Below are 15876 nucleotides of genomic sequence, written 5' to 3' on the forward strand. Positions count from 1 at the left end.
AATATTAAGATGGGTTACCTTCGTTGATCAACAAAATGCCGGCGTTTCTTTCAATTTTACACCAGAACACGTAAACTCACATCTCACCTCTGTTCTTCAGCAAATAGTAAACAAACAACGCCGCGCCACTAGTTAACTACACACAGAACAGGACGCTCCAAGGAAACGAGAACTACGGAAAACTTTTTTTTTTCAAAACATTCAAAAACACACCGCACACACACACACAATCTCTCACACAGTATTACACCAAAACGAAATGCATACATTATGGTAACGCTTCGAAAGGTACCATATATATCACGACAGTTACATCTTTGAATAATGTATCAAATCTCACTAGAAGATGCATAATGATTTCAACAAAAACTGTCAACAGATATTGTACATCATTATGAACATCCCGCACAAAATTGTTTTAAAACGTGTTAAAATAGCAATAATGCACTATTGCTAGAAAAAATACGCTCGCAGCAGCTATCGTGACAATGTGACAAATATTACTAGGTAATGAAAATGTGAGATTGTCGTGAAAAAAATGTTTAACCCACTTCACAAATCGGTCGACTAACATTAGGCACGAACATTTCCACCTGTAACATCACCACCATGGATCAAACTGTAGAAAACACATTCACATAGCACAATAGGCACAGGGAGGGGGGTTGTTGGTTTCATAAATTTTCGGATGCAGTTTCACACCATGTCTCGTATTTAAATCGAACTGACGAATAACTCACAAGGACACACAATGGAGTGACAACTAAACTTCATACAATTTCCGTCACTAGCTCAATAATAGGTAACCACTTGCAATTGCCACAACTCCCTAACAGACGACACATAATACACGCTTCTGAGGCATTATTGTGGAACAATAATATTGAGAAGAAGAAATGAATGAGAAAAGCTTCTTAATCGCAACCGAACACACTGATGACGGCCCAAAAACAGCAAAATCTTTAAGAAAATGTAATAATAAAATATAACTAAACTGTCTTAACTGATCATCACTTTTACTATCCTAACTGAACTGTTTAGTTATATTGAGAACTATTGAGAACTTCGACACTTTAAAGCATATTCAAGGGATCGTGACCAACACGATTTAGATGATGTGAGTAATCAAATCCTACCGATTATAGAAACAATTATCATACAGTATGATAGACAATGTTGAAGATATTTTTACACCTAATTTTATATAATTTTACAAAAAAAAACATTCCTTCTCATATCCACAGACGTGTATTATAAACGCTAAATTAAGTTAAGATTTTGCTTCAGTTTAAACAGAGTAAGATCCTTCACAAACCTCATTCATCAACTTAAAAACTAGTTCACAAATAATCGTTATGCAGCGTGTTTCACTCAATTCAAGTTTAAGGGGGAACTAAAACTTCACTAACTTCATTCACAAACGACACTGTTGTAACTGTTTCACCTAACTTCATCCAAAGCATCCGCGAAACGACATATTCCTGACGATGCGTCATGTTCTACGCACCATACATACCACCCAGCACACCTTTATTTGAATGTATGTTTATTTATGTTTATTTATAAGAGTAGCTCCCACCGTGCTTCACATGCCAATACACAACACCGGAAGTCAATCGAAATTTTATCTGCTCTCTTGTGTATACATTAACTTCCATGCAAACTATTACCATCATTTTGTTCACTGCACTTCATCGTTGCCTTTTCCTTATTCCGGCATTGCTTAGTGCGCTATCATAAATGTATTGTATGTATCGATTTCCTACTTTGTTATATACTGTACTGCGTATGCAACTGTCATCTGTGTCATTTTGCTCACATATAGATTAAACAGCGCTGAGAGATATATTTCATATTCGACACCTTTTCGATGTGAATTTATGTGATCGATTATCTATATATGATGCAATTATTTCAGAATGTTTTTTTTTTCATAAGTAAGCTAATCTGGGCAAAATGAACTGGATTCATTCATTTGTTTCATATTGATTTAAGCTTTTTAAATTCAAAGCAATTAACGCAGCTGGTCGAGTCGAAACATGAAAATCAGGAGTGGCCAGAAGAAGGCATGACGATAGAGATATTAAATAATTAATAATTTACAAATAATTACTGACACTGTGAGTACTGTGATCCTGGTAGCAAATCATAATTGAAAGGCCGTAAGGCAAAATGTCTTAACAGGCGAAACAAAAGTAAGCCAATGCTGCTTCACTGAATAAATAACTGAACTACAATCATTAGCTTCAGTTATTTCATAAAGAAAAAAAGCTATTTCCAGAAGGTGTTTTAGAGACAAACATTGTCAAACTGCGTGAAAATGAGAATAGTTTAAAAAACAAATTCAACTGTGTCTTAAATAAAGTGTGTCTAAAATAATTGCAAACTTACTTTGCAATCAGTTGTATTTCTCCACACATATTATATCCGTTTGCATCTTGAAATGTTGTCAATCAGCCGTTAGCCGTTATCAATTTTGTTTAAACTAGTCGATTAAAATCTAGATTATGGTGTAAACACATGCAACTAAACGTTCAAGACTTAGCCATCGCATCTGGAAAACTTGTTCGTCCTGACCGTAAGAATGAGTGTTTATCTTTCCTAATTTATGCAGCGCGCGTCTGGTTTGATAAGATCTAAGATATTCGTACCTCAACCTTGTTGTGAATGCTTTGTAGAGTAAGAGAACGAACCAACTATTGCATCTTAGCAATCTGATCTAATATACGCCGCGAGGAAAATATAATGGATGCATGTTTTCTGCTTTCTGCACTGTGCGCCACTTCTTAAAGTAAACACTCATCATACACACATGCACAATAATTTCACGCACTTACGAATGTCTTTCAATAGTACACACGATCGCACGCATAAATAGATGGGAAGATCACGCGCGCACTTTTCCTGAACTGGGGTCGCACACATACATCGTTTGCTGAACAGCGTCAAACATCGACCATGTTACTCTACACCACTGAGACGTCACCGGTTGATACAACAGAGTAGAACGGCCATAGAGTCATCGTAACATGGTAGTGGTAGTGTTCAAAACGGGCACTTGTTGACAAATGCGTGCAATTGAAAGTGTTAGACGTTTCGATGCAGTGCTCTGGCTTGGTGATGCAGGTTATAGACGCGCTTTGTGTTCCATTTTCCCCGTTGACAGGATGGTGAGATAGGATGAGATGAAGATGTGTGTACTTACGATGATGGATCAAATTGTTTCGTTATTTTTTGTATGCCATTTCTAGACAGGGTTACTATGCACATAGAAAGAGCAAGGAGCGCAAATGGTGCATTTACGCGTGTTCTCCTTGTTTTGAACTAAAAGTAAGCAAAGTTAATTGGTTAAGATACGCTTTACGTGTCGCGTAGCCAAATGAATGAAGAACCCAATCGCTATGAAGCCTACTGATGATACCTCTCCTGCGAAAGCATCTACAAAGAAAGTTTAGAAAGAACGCATAAGTAAGGTACGTTGACACTGGTGATTAAATGTCCATCTACCTACCCACAAACGCACCAGACGATCGCAATGAATAAAAGTATTCCTATCTACTTCCACAATCAAAGTAGAGTAGTCTCGTCACCGATGAATTCAGAGGTCTGCCCGTCGTTTGCGTTTTAATCGGTAGATGATGATGGTTTATCCGACTTGCTAGTTTTACTTGCTGACTTCTTACTTTTCTTCTTCCGTACCTCTAACTCCCGATCATCGGCCTCTTCCTCCCGCTCCTAGGCAGTCCCGCCCCGCACAACCACGATCACTAGGTGATCCTCCTTAAGTCCCTCCTCCGTCAGCGTGTGGCAGGTGCGTTTAAGCAGCTCGGTGGAGAATTCACACGGCGGGAACGTGTACAGCACGCCGGTCGCTTCCGTTTCCTTGTTCAGCAGCGAAATTACCCCGGCGGCTTCCTTCTGCTTCAGGTAGGTCACCAGATTGCGCAGCGGGCGAGTCTGTACGCTTGCATCGTCCGATGACGACACGGCCGGGTTCGAGCCCGGCAGCCCGAGGAAGATGGCATGCGACGACGAGGTGGAAATTCTTTTCTGCACATCCTCCAGCTTCGGCTGATCGAGGCGCAAACGTTGCGTGATGCGCAAATGGTGCTTGCCATCCTCGTCCTTCATTAGCCCGTCGACGATATCGGCATCGCCATCGGTGAGATGGAATTTGGCCGGGAAAAGGGAACTCTTCAGGATCAGTGCGCCCTGCCAGACGGTGCTCGATTTGCGCGCCACCTCGGAAAGTGTGCGGGCCGACGTCAGCACACCATTGCGGCGTGTCGACGAGTCGGAATCCGAATCCGCCGGGCTGCGTCTGCGTGGTGAGCGCGACCGGGACCGATCGATACCGCCCGGCTCGCGTGAGCCGGACCGACGGCGTTGATCATATTCGCCCGGCTCACCACCGCCGCCGCCCGGTGGACGTCGCCACTCCTCCTCACCGCCCGGTCCGTGATGCGGCGGTCCGCCAGCTCCGGCCGGACGGTGCCCATCGTGGTGGAAACCACCGCGGAAGCTGCCACCACCGCGTCCCCGATAGCCACTTCCACTTCCACCGCTGCCCCGACCGCGGAACGAACGGGCACCGTAGCCGCCGCCCCCATACCCGGGCGCTCCATCATCATACGGCGGCGCACCATCCGGATACTCGTACTCCGGCACGCGCCGATACTCTCCGCCACCCTCCTCGAACGGGCGCTTCGCGAACGGTGGGACCGTTCCATTGTCAGCGAAATCGATGCGAATGCGGCGATCGGGACCGCCCAAAGCGAAGCCACGCATCTCCTTTACCGCAGCGGTCGCCGCATCGATCGAATCGTACAAAATGAATGCCTGCGTGTCGCCCTTCGCGTACTCGATCTTCTTGATCGCTCCGAAACGGTCGAACTCGCGCTCGAGCTGCGTAACCGACGTCCAGGCGCCCAGCCCACCCACCCAGATGCGCGTGGTCGGCGTAGCCTTGCCGTACCCGATCTTGCACTGGAATTTGCCAATATACTGGCCGGAAAGTTCGACCTTCGCTCGGTGCGCCATGTCCAGCGTTTGGTAGCGCACGAACGCGAACGCATTGCCGGTGCCCGGCGCCGGCCGCTTAATGTCGATGTCCTCGACTAGACCGTACTTGCCGAAGATACGACGAAGCTCGTCGTCCGAGATGTTGATCTCCAAATTGCCCGCGAACAGCGTGCGTGTTGCCAGCGGATCATCCTCCGGCTGGATGTGGTGCAGGTAGTTCGGGAACTTGTCCTTCTTGTTCTCCTGCTTCTCGAACGGTGCCCGTGGTCTCGGCATGTACGGCCGGGGCATGTAGTGATGGTGTGGCGGTCCGGGATGCATGTGGGGCGGACCGTGATGGTGCATGGGCGGCCCGCGGGGCAAGTAGTCGTGGTGCATGGGCGGTCTGAAGTCGGGATGATGCATCCGGCCACCCGGTGGCGGCCCGTACCCGTCGTACGGGTGATGCTCCGGCGGCCGGCGACGGTCGGGCGGCGGCACTCCCGGCGAACGCGCGTAGTAATGGCGGTCGTACTCGGGAGGCGAGGCCGAACGCGGCCGCCGGTACGATTCCGACTTGGACGACTCATACACCGGCTCCACCAGCGCCACCTTGTCGTGCAGAATGATGCGCGACTTGGCGTGCTTTGCCTCGCGGGCATCCTCCGGCGTGCGGAAGCACACGTACGCCAGCCGCTCGTCCAGGTCGTGCGAAATGCGAATGCTGAAATCGCCAAACTTCTTGTACTCGCGGTACAGCGTCTCCTTGATGAATTCTTCCGACGCTTTCGGGTGCAGGGCGCTTACGCACAGCACCTTGTAGGAGTATCTCTCGCTGCCGCCGCCGCTGCTACCGATGTCGGCACGGCTGCGCGACGAGCTGTACTCGTCACGGTGCGGGGAAGCGTAGCGAGCCCTCGGGCTTGGCGAACGGGCCACACGTCGTCGCATTCTGTCGGGGGTTACTCTTTCGTCCGAACTGTCGTCGTAGCGTCCAATACTGCTGCGTCGCTTTGATCTGGGTGGAGATTCGCGCGATGCGCTACGTTTCATGTTATGAATCTTCACAGTAATACGATCTCGCTCACTGGACCGAATGCTACTCATGAGCCGTCGTGTCGCGAATTACTTTTGCCAGTTTGGATGATTGTTTAGATGTCGCGGCAGGGATGATAACACAAGCTGAACAGTTAAAATTACGACGATACGACGAAGGGAGGCAGTGCTAGGCGCAGCTTGGTTGCTCAGACGGAGAATTAATCGCCTAAAAAACAAATAAAGGAACAACCAGTCAGTTAAGTGAGGCTAAGGTGGTGAACGAAATTTAAGTTTGATGTCATACGTTGCACGATCATTGAACCTTCGGTACGGAGCAACTTCGCTTTTTTTTTACAACAAAGCATAAAGCCCACTAGAGTCCAACAACACAATCACTCGAATGTTCTTCCGAAATCTTCCACCGCCATTGCGGCATTTTCTCCCCTATTATTCGAAGCTACACACACACATTCACACATTCACACGTATACACTCTTGAAATTTGCCCGCAAGACGTCACCAACACAAACACACCTCGCGGGCGCACGAGCAACTGCTTCACGAATTCATCGTCATTACAAAATGGCGTCTTTTTTCACTAGCACACCACACTCTCTACACCTTTCTCTCAAAAGCCAAATCTACACAAAATCAGCTAAAAAAGAGCGTCAGTCCCACTGCATGAAAACGGATAAACAATGCTTAATTGTTACCAAACGTATCACACACATAATATTTAACATAAAACTACTAATTCACCAAAAACTTTGTCCGACGCACACACGCGTACACATACACACATTCATTGGAATATTAGCGCAGGCAAACACCAAATTATTCGTCCACCTTAATTGCTTTCCTTTTTTGCATTAAAATTAAACTATTTGAATGGCACAAAACCATAGTCACAAGTAGAAGTTAAAACTTTTTCCAAAAAAAAAAATCACAATTTGCCACCCCAAAAACGATTGGAACTTCCTTCATCCAATATGGAAAGGAATGAACCAATACCAAAAAAAAAGCGGAGGCTTTCCGACTCCGTCAGTCAGCCATCTTTATCCACACGAAATCACACCAGCGTTTCACATTAACACCACACAAAATAGCCGGTTAAAACATCGTATTTGCACATTATTGCATTAAAATATACGAATAGTCTGCATTTGCTTAAACTACTTGTACTCACTCCGCGTTGGTTTGGTCGCCAGTGGGATTTATTTGAGATGCTTTTTCAATAGAACAAAATTCAGTCCACAAAGAGCACACGCCACCTTACATCCATTCACTTCGACGGGCCAGATCGGAATGACGGAACCAGTTCGACATTTGCGCAGCCGTACGCAGAGTGACCAGAAATAACGATTTATCTGTATTCCTACCGATTTTTGATATGCCTACCGATTTATCCTACCGAAAATCACAGATTTTTTCGTAATACTGACCAAAAAGTCATATTACCATTTCCCAAATCACTTAATGTATTAAACTCTATATGGAAATCACTAGCAACCAGAACCAGAACTTCAACAGAGACAACTAAGGCCCGTGTCTGCACTTAATGAAGTTGAACGCGCTGATAAAATTTTATATGCAATTTGACAGATAATGTAACCCGGCGCTCTAGCAGCAATAGAACACGACATCGAACATGAAAAATGTATAGGACTTCCCAAGCGCCACAGATTAAGCTTAGGCTGGAAATAGACGCACCGAGATCGTCGCGGTACCGCGAAATTCGCGCCTTGTTTATAGCAGTTGTAGAACAGTAGAGCTGTCAAATCTTCCGCGCCTCCAATCGCGCCTGCTGTTTCGCAGAGATACCCAACTTCGGTATTGCTGAGATTTTCGCGGTAGCGCGAACCGATTATTTTTACTTTTTCTGGCGGATTTGGGTGAAAACTCGTGTCGAGAAATGAGTTTTGTATTTTATTTTGCATAAACTATGTGAAATAAATAATTTGATTCGCAAATTGATAGAAAAATATTTCTTCTTGGCACATTCAATCGTCACCAGACCTCGGATGGTTCCATACACGAACCGCGATTATCTCGCCTATCTGTCAGATTTTATAACATAATTGACAGCTCAAGTCATACGCGATTTTCGCGGTACCGCGAAGATCTCGGTTCGTCTATTTCCAGCCTTAAACGACTGGAAAATTGAATATCCATAGAAAAAAAATGAAAGCTCCACAGCTTCATTGGTTTGATCAATAGATGGCATATTACAACTCATCATTATATTGCTATCCTTTTCTTGCAATGTGTTTCGACAAGTTTCATCTTATCATGACCTATATAGCCTTCTAACTTTCTGAGCAAAAATCTATATGAATGGTCGTGTGGTCAGATACGTGGGTATCAACACCAACGACCATTACTCAAGTCTCACTTGCTTCAGTGCTGGTGGTTTCCATTGGAGTTTGGTATTTAAACAAGCGTATCGCCGTTCTAGTTCTAGCGATGAATAACTTCAATGAGGAACCATACAACAGTACAGAGGAAATGAGAAAGCTCTCCTCCAAGCGAGGAAACTCCACTGGTTGGGTATCTCACAAACAGATGGCACCACCAGATTTTTTTTGCTATTTTTAGAATGCATGAATCGTTTGCCGTCTGCTAAACGAAGTCTTTCTATATTCCGTTTAGGTAGAGAGCTTGAGTCCTTTAGAAGGCGTTTAGTGGTCGTTTAGTAGATTTGTGGCACTTGGGTTCACATGTTCGATTTGTGGGTTATCACATCGAACATATAAAACCCCATATATTTTTCATGTTCGATATCGCGTTCGATTGCTGCTAGAGCGTCCCAATCATTTGTTGGGTTAAATTCCCTAGTACAATTTTCCGACCAACACTTCAGAAAGGCCTCATGTGACCGCTATGAACCAAATCTAAACTATCTTCTTTAAATAAATGAAAGATGTTATTTTCTTGTCCTGCTCCTCATGGGACAGATTAGCTTCAATCTAAGACAACCCCCCCCCCCCCCGTTCAACACTTCAAAGCCTACCGAAAACTACCGAAATAATCTTAAACTCCTACCGAAAACTACCGATAAAATTTAGATGCGCCTACCGAAAACCGCAAAAATAATCTGGCCACTCTGGCCGTACGTATTCGGGTTGTCACAATGACAGTTGCTTACCCGGAGCCGGCGCTACAGTTGTACAGTACCATCAACAATTTCCTTGTCACAGCTCAATATTTTTTAGATTTTACATTACAAAGCTGTGCTCAAAGTGGCATTAATATGACAAAAAATTATGACAACGTGTTTTAAGAGCGATGAAATGCTTTTTCTTCATTTTCATGCATGGTTTAGTTATGTCAAACGCGCTAATTGGGGGTTATGTGCTCCATGTGTGCTCCAACCTGGCGGGCCATATAGTTCCTGGGCCTTTGCTTACCAAAACATTAAAAAATGACCGACTAATTTGAGCGAAAAAAGCGCTTATTTTGTTTCTAGTCCTAGGAAAGGGAGCATAAACTTCCGAACCTATTCCAGTATGTCGTTTGTAGTGGGAAGGTTTCTGTGCCACCGTAAAGTATCTCGGTTATTTAAACAAATCATTCAATCTTCCCTGAGCCCATCAAGCATTGCATCACAGACCTTTGGTTCGGGCGGACAGCGCGGTCTTTTGAACCGAAGGCTCCTGAGCTCAACGGCTGTCGGCAAAGCACAGCAGAAGGAGGAACACTGCAATGTGGGTACTATCGGCCATGTGGACCACGGCAAAACGACGCTCACCGCTGCCATCACCAAGGTACTTTCGAAGGATGGCAACACAAGCTTCATTTCCTACGACCAGATTGATCGAGCGCCGGAGGAAAAGGCAAGAGGTTGGTAATAGCAAGCCGCGGGTAGCGTAGAAGTATAGACGCACTTTATTTGCGGTTTGAATTTGTTTCAGGCATAACGATCAACGCGGCCCACATCGGATACAAGACGAGCAAGCGACACTATGCTCACACGGACTGTCCGGGCCATGCGGATTACGTGAAGAACATGATATCCGGAGCGTCTCAGATGGACGGCGCAATACTGGTCGTGGCGGCGACCGACGGACAAATGCCGCAAACGCGCGAACATTTACTGCTGGCCCGGCAGGTTGGCGTTAGCAAAATCGTCGTGTTCATTAACAAAGCCGACCAGGTAGATAACGAAGTGCTGGAACTGGTCGAGATCGAGCTGCGGGAACTGTTGAGCGATTTTGGCTTCGACGGCGTGGAGAGCCCCATCATCGTCGGCTCGGCACTGCTCGCACTGCAGGGCGATCAGTCGGAGCTGGGCGAACCGTCGATACGCAAGCTGCTGGACGCGATCGATTCGTACATTCCCACGCCAACGAGAGACCTGACGTCGCCGTTTTTGCTGCCGATCGATAACGCATTTACCGTCCCGGGCCGGGGTACGGTTGTCGTCGGCACGCTTGCACGTGGCACGATGCGGAAAAACGATGAAGCGGAGCTGCTGGGTTTCGACGAGGAAATGCGCACCACGATCGGTGGCATGCAGGTGTTCAAGAAGGACGTTAGCGAAGCGAAGGCGGGTGATAACATTGGGGCGCTGTTGCGGGGCGTTAAGCTCCAGTCCGTGCAGCGGGGCATGCTGCTGTGCGCTGCGGGCAGCGAGCGCGTCTCCAATCACTTCGAAGCGTCCATGTATCTGCTGGCCAAAAACGAGGGCGGTCGATCGAAACCGCTGACGTCGAAGTACATCCAGCAGCTTTTCAGCAAAACGTGGAACGTGCCTTGCCGGGTGGATCTGGTCGGGCTGGACATGCTGATGCCCGGCGATCATGGTGCGATCAAGTTAACGCTGCTCAGGAAAATGGTCATGTCCTGTGGGCAGTCTTTCACTGTGCGGGAGAATGGTAAAACCGTGGCGACGGGTCTAGTAACAAAGGTGCTGAATCCCGTCAATCTGCCGCAGAAGAAGCTGATCAAGCTGGAGCTAGAAAACTGTTAGACTCGAGAGCCGGTGCCGAAGCAGGTAGGGTAGGAGCAAAAATAAAAGTCTGTTCAATGAATGGTGCCTTCACAAATCATTTATTATTCGAAATCTGCACAGTGGATAAGAATGCCTCCGATTGTTTGTCTGCGGCATAATGCTCAGTTTATGTGATTTGTGCTCAAAGGGATATTATATTGCTTTTGAAAATAAACACAGCGTTCAGAGTGCGGGGGCCCACCTGCGGCTCTGTCGATCGATTACTCAATGGCAGAGAAAGATTACAATTGACTAGGCATATGATTCGCTCATCCCGTTTACATCCATCTTTGCCCGATGTTGAGGCGATCGTATCCCCGCGTTTGGCCTTCTGTTGTGTCTCCGTAGACGTGCACGCGCACGTGGCTAATTGAGAAGATCGAGATAATAGTGCTAACGTCTGTCTGTGTGCGCTTATTTGGTGTTCGCTACTGAATGCGAGTATTTAGTTGGAGTGAGGCAGCATGATGCTGGTGTTGACCGTTTTCCCCAGCTCTTCGATCGTGTCCGACCAGTCGAGGGCGGCCACCTTCGGAATGGCATTGATGATAAGATCCGTCACCTTGGTAACGTTCTTCTTGAACGTTGCCAGCACGTCCGCCACATTCACGTCCTCGCCCGCCTCTCTCCAGCAGTCGTAATCGGTGGCCATGGCGATGGCGGCGTAGCACAGACCGGCCTCCTTCGCCAGCACCACCTCGGGCACCAGTGTCATGTTTACCAGATCGGCGCCCCACTGGCGGAAGAGGTTGCTTTCCGCTTTGCTCGAAAACCGTGGCCCCTCGATCGTAACCACCGTGCCCTTCTCGTGCACGCCCAGCCCAATGCCACGTGCCGTTTCGATGAGCACATCCCGCGTGCGGTTGCAGAAGGCCGGCTCCATCGGGATGTGACAGACGCCCGACAGCAGCTCGTTGCCGTCGTAGAACGTCTGCACGCGTTTCGTGGTGCGGTCGATAAAGTTGTCCGGAATCACGATATCGCCGGGATGGATCTCCTCCTTCAGCGAACCGGTCGCCGTGGACACGATCACGTGCGTGCAGCCGAGCGTCTTCAGCGCCCATATGTTTGCCCGATAGTTGACGTTCGAGGGCATTATCGAATGGTTTCGGCCATGGCGGGCCAGCAGCACGCAATCGACGCCGGCAATCTTTCCCTCGATCAGCACATCGGACGGAATGCCAAAGTGTGTGTTTACCACGCGCTCGGTGCGATTCTCGATTATCTGACTATCGTCCAGCCCGGAACCGCCGATGATGCCAATCTGTTCACACACAAACAAAAAAAAAACAGGATTCACACTTACACATGGGAGCACGCACACCAGTTGCAGGAAAGGGTTCGATTTGTGGGTCCTTTGTCACCTACCTTCACCTTCGAGACCATTTTGTACTGGAATGTGGAAGCAAATGGGTTCGGAATCCAACGGCACTGCTCACTGGCTTTTCTTTCGATCCTCTTCCCGTTCGTTCTTTTATCACTGATGCTGTGCGTACCGTGCGTTCTAATCTTATCAGTTCCTGGTACTACACGTATAGATTCGTCGAGCAATTGAGCAGAATGTTCTGAAAACTGAAGTAGCAACTACACGACTACAAGGTGCAGCTTCATGACATTTAAAAAAATGAGCCTCAAAATGTTTCACTTTAACTCTTTGCCATAGGAGCAGAAGAATGCAGCAGTTTTATTTATATACATTTTAATATTACTGCGATATATGCTCGTTAAATGTACAGAATTTATTTAAAATATCCTTCGACAACATGCGGCTCCGTGTAGTCATGTCTGCATGTTGTTCTGCATTGACATTCCATGGAAACTGTCAAGCGCTGCTGTTCCGCAATGTTTTGCTTCAACAGGCATGTGATTTTCGAGCGCACTCTACAGTAAACAATAAAAGTGTGAAAAGAACAGCTCCACAACACTGCAGGGTCTGGAAAATAACCCGAAACCATGAGCCTGTGGACGGATAAGAAGTTTTCCGATCTGGGGTTAACCTACTGGATAACACGGCAAACCGAAAAGTTGGGTAAGTGAGTCGGCAAATTCTGGAAATGCCTTGTAACGACACTAAACCATCCCACAGGACTGCGCCGGCCGACGCCGATTCAGGTTGAGTGCATACCCCGCATTCTGCAGGGTCAGGATTGTATCGGTGCCGCCAAAACGGGATCAGGCAAAACGTTTGCCTTCGCGCTGCCGATTTTGCAGAAGCTTAGTGAGGAACCGACGGCAAACTTTGCCCTCGTGCTGACACCGACGCACGAGCTAGCGCATCAGATAGCGGAACAGTTCATCGTTGCCGGCCAGCCGATGAATGCGCGCGTGTGCGTCGTGACGGGCGGGACGGACTACCTGATTGAAAGCCAGCAGCTAGAGAAACGGCCACACATTATCGTAGCAATGCCGGGCCGGTTGGCCGACCATCTGACCGGATGTAACACGTACTCGTTCGCGGCCCTCCAGTTCCTGGTGGTGGACGAAGCGGATCGAATGCTGTGCGGCAGCTTCGATGAGGACCTGATGGTGATAAACCGTTTCCTGCCGGCCAAGCGTCAAAATTTGTTCTTTTCGGCCACCCTGAAGGATTTCCTGAAGACGTCGATCGTGTTTCCGATTGCGGACGATGTGTTCGAATGGTCCGAACAGTCACCGGTCGCTACGGTGGAAACGCTTGACCAGCGGTACCTGCTCTGTGCCGATTACGATCGCGACACCGTCATGGTCGAGGCGTTGCGCAAATACAAAGAGGACCAGGAAGACGCGAGCATCATGATCTTTACCAACTCGAAGAAAGATTGCCAAATCCTGTCCATGTCGTTGAACTCGTTCGGCTTCAGCAATGTGTGTTTGCATGGGTTTTTGCGTCAAAGGGAGCGCGTGGCGGCGCTGAACAAATTCAAATCCAAGCACGTGCGGATCATGATCGCAACGGATGTGGCTAGCCGCGGGCTCGATATACAGGATGTGCAGCTGGTAGTGAACCATCGACTGCCGAAGAAACCGATCGAATACATCCACCGTGTGGGACGTACTGCGCGCGCCGGTCGTGCTGGAATGGCGATATCGATCTTACGCTTTCCGCGCGATCTGGAAGCACTGGGAGAAATTGAAGCCCTCATCAACACCAAGCTGACGGAGTACTCGGTGGATGGTAAGCGATGAGAGAACGAACCAACAGCTGTATAATGAATAACTCCTGTAAATTTCCTTTCCAGACCGTCTCGTGCAGCGCATATTCATGCAGGTGAAGGTGGCCCGTGCCGAAGCCGAAATAAACCTAGACAACAAGGACTTTGACGAACGGAAGCACAAGTATCGCCGCTTGCGCTGGATACAGGAAGGTCTCGATCCGGACGAAATGGAGGCAAAGTGGAAGGAAGACATGAAAGCCCGCGAACAGGAACGACGGGAGCGATTGCGGCAGGAAAACGAAGAGCGCCGCAAAAGGGATAAGCAAACGATCGCCAGCCCGGCCGTGGTGAATGATGCTCGGTTCCAGGCGGCCGCAAGCGACAAAAAGTTTAAGAAACGGAAATTCATTCCCACGGAAAAGCTGAATGAGTTGATTGAACAACGCAAAACTGAAGCAAAGGGTGGCAAAAAAGCCCGCGCCCGTGGGAAGGGCGACAAGAAGATTGTAAAGAAGAAGGCGAAAGTGGCACAATAAATACTACACACTTCACCAAACACAAAAAACTACACCAGGTTGTTGTATACGGTTTCTCCTTACATGGTATTGTTGCTTATATTCTCATTCCTTTTGAGCGGAATGTTTTCCATTTTTCCGCACAAGAGAAAACATATAAACTTAAAACACGGACCGCCTGAGGACACGCGGCCACCACTTCTACTGCGACAACAACCGTAGCAGCAGCAGCAGCAGCGACAGCACCATCACCGTTCCGCCGTTTTACTTCTTGACGGCCTGTCCGACCTTGGCCTTCTTCGTGCCGCGCACCTTCTTCATACGGTTCTTGCGCTCCTTGCGCTGCTTGCGCGTCATCTTCTTCTTCTCGTACAGTCCGTGGCGGCCGAGACGGTGCTTGGGCTCGAACTTCTTGGCGTGGTCCAGGGTGTCGTAGATGAGGGCGAAACCGGTCGACTTGCCGCCACCGAAGTTCGTGCGGAAACCGAACACGAACACGACATCCGGGGTGGTTTTGTACATAACGGCGAGCTTCTCGCGGATCTCCTTCTTCGAGACCGAGGCGAGGCCAGGGTGGAGGACGTCGCAGACCATCTGCTTGCGGCACAGTAGCCGGTTGCTCATGTAGCGACGGGTACGAATCGTTGCAGTACTCATCTTGGGATCGTTCTACAAGCAAACAATGGAAGTAGAAGAGAGGAAAATCATTAGCGAATTACTCGTCACAGTATGAAACCAATGTCCAGCGTCACAATGCAGGGAAACGTATACACCGTGGCGAACAGCGTTGACGGAACATCCGCTAGATGGTTTGGTGCTGACGGCGGTGCTGCGGTACCGCTACCGCCCGTATACATATTGAAGCATAACCTCACTACGTTGTTCCGTCATCGGCTGTCCGTCCCGTTCGGTGCCATTTGCCCCGAATTTTGGCCAAAACTCAATCAAATTTCGGTGCAGCTAGCTGGCCGCCTTGCTTTGCACCCATTTGCGATAGTTTTCTAGATAATTGAAACATGATAAACACCTTTATTTGCAGACTAAATCCGAAGTCGCAACACGTCTCGCGAACGCACTTTAGCGAAAAGAAAGAAACATGGTAATTTGACAGCACGATTTCAGTTGGCAGCCATGTGATTGGAATGTCAACATTGCGCCCGTCTGTAGCGATCTTGTTGAACCTTCGTTCTCCGGGCAA

The 15876-nt window shown here is 48.0% G+C and overlaps 5 protein-coding genes across 7 annotated transcripts; 2 read left to right on the forward strand and 3 right to left on the reverse strand.

The window, feature by feature from the left end:
- Window positions 1-1229: 1229 nt before the first annotated feature.
- Window positions 1230-7339, reverse strand: LOC120908827 (RNA-binding protein spenito). 3 transcript variants are annotated; one of them, XM_040320223.1, is made up of 4 exons: window positions 7226-7339; window positions 6344-6694; window positions 3512-6265; window positions 1230-3438 (listed from the first exon to the last, which is right to left on the reverse strand). In XM_040320223.1, exon 3 carries the CDS (start codon window positions 6106-6108, stop codon window positions 3736-3738), a length of 2373 nt encoding a protein of 790 aa, XP_040176157.1. In that variant the 5' UTR covers window positions 6109-6265; window positions 6344-6694; window positions 7226-7339; the 3' UTR covers window positions 1230-3438; window positions 3512-3735. The 3 variants fall into 3 exon arrangements, with proteins under 3 accessions (XP_040176157.1, XP_040176156.1, XP_040176155.1); XM_040320222.1 differs by having other exon boundaries at window positions 6344-6716; XM_040320221.1 differs by lacking the exon at window positions 6344-6694.
- A 1952-nt stretch (window positions 7340-9291) lies between these two features.
- Window positions 9292-11069, forward strand: LOC120893543 (elongation factor Tu). Its single transcript, XM_040295498.1, has 2 exons — window positions 9292-9879; window positions 9951-11069. The coding sequence occupies exons 1-2, from the start codon at window positions 9546-9548 to the stop codon at window positions 11006-11008; spliced, it is 1392 nt and encodes a 463-aa protein (XP_040151432.1). The 5' UTR covers window positions 9292-9545; the 3' UTR covers window positions 11009-11069.
- Window positions 11066-12606, reverse strand: LOC120893544 (S-methyl-5'-thioadenosine phosphorylase). Its single transcript, XM_040295499.1, has 2 exons — window positions 12398-12606; window positions 11066-12293 (listed from the first exon to the last, which is right to left on the reverse strand). The coding sequence occupies exons 1-2, from the start codon at window positions 12413-12415 to the stop codon at window positions 11475-11477; spliced, it is 837 nt and encodes a 278-aa protein (XP_040151433.1). The 5' UTR covers window positions 12416-12606; the 3' UTR covers window positions 11066-11474.
- Window positions 12607-12837: 231 nt separating this feature from the next.
- On the forward strand, window positions 12838-14733 carry LOC120893542 (probable ATP-dependent RNA helicase Dbp45A). The gene is made up of 3 exons (XM_040295496.1): window positions 12838-13058; window positions 13116-14183; window positions 14248-14733. Exons 1-3 carry the CDS (start codon window positions 12983-12985, stop codon window positions 14697-14699), a joined length of 1596 nt encoding a protein of 531 aa, XP_040151430.1. The 5' UTR covers window positions 12838-12982; the 3' UTR covers window positions 14700-14733.
- Window positions 14734-14746: 13 nt separating this feature from the next.
- LOC120893545 (40S ribosomal protein S24) lies at window positions 14747-15832 on the reverse strand. The gene is made up of 2 exons (XM_040295500.1): window positions 15706-15832; window positions 14747-15347 (listed from the first exon to the last, which is right to left on the reverse strand). Exon 2 carries the CDS (start codon window positions 15333-15335, stop codon window positions 14943-14945), a length of 393 nt encoding a protein of 130 aa, XP_040151434.1. The 5' UTR covers window positions 15336-15347; window positions 15706-15832; the 3' UTR covers window positions 14747-14942.
- Window positions 15833-15876: the final 44 nt, after the last annotated feature.

This window comes from Anopheles arabiensis, chromosome 2, assembly GCF_016920715.1.
Source record: "Anopheles arabiensis isolate DONGOLA chromosome 2, AaraD3, whole genome shotgun sequence".
Taxonomy (NCBI): Eukaryota; Metazoa; Arthropoda; class Insecta; order Diptera; family Culicidae; genus Anopheles; species Anopheles arabiensis.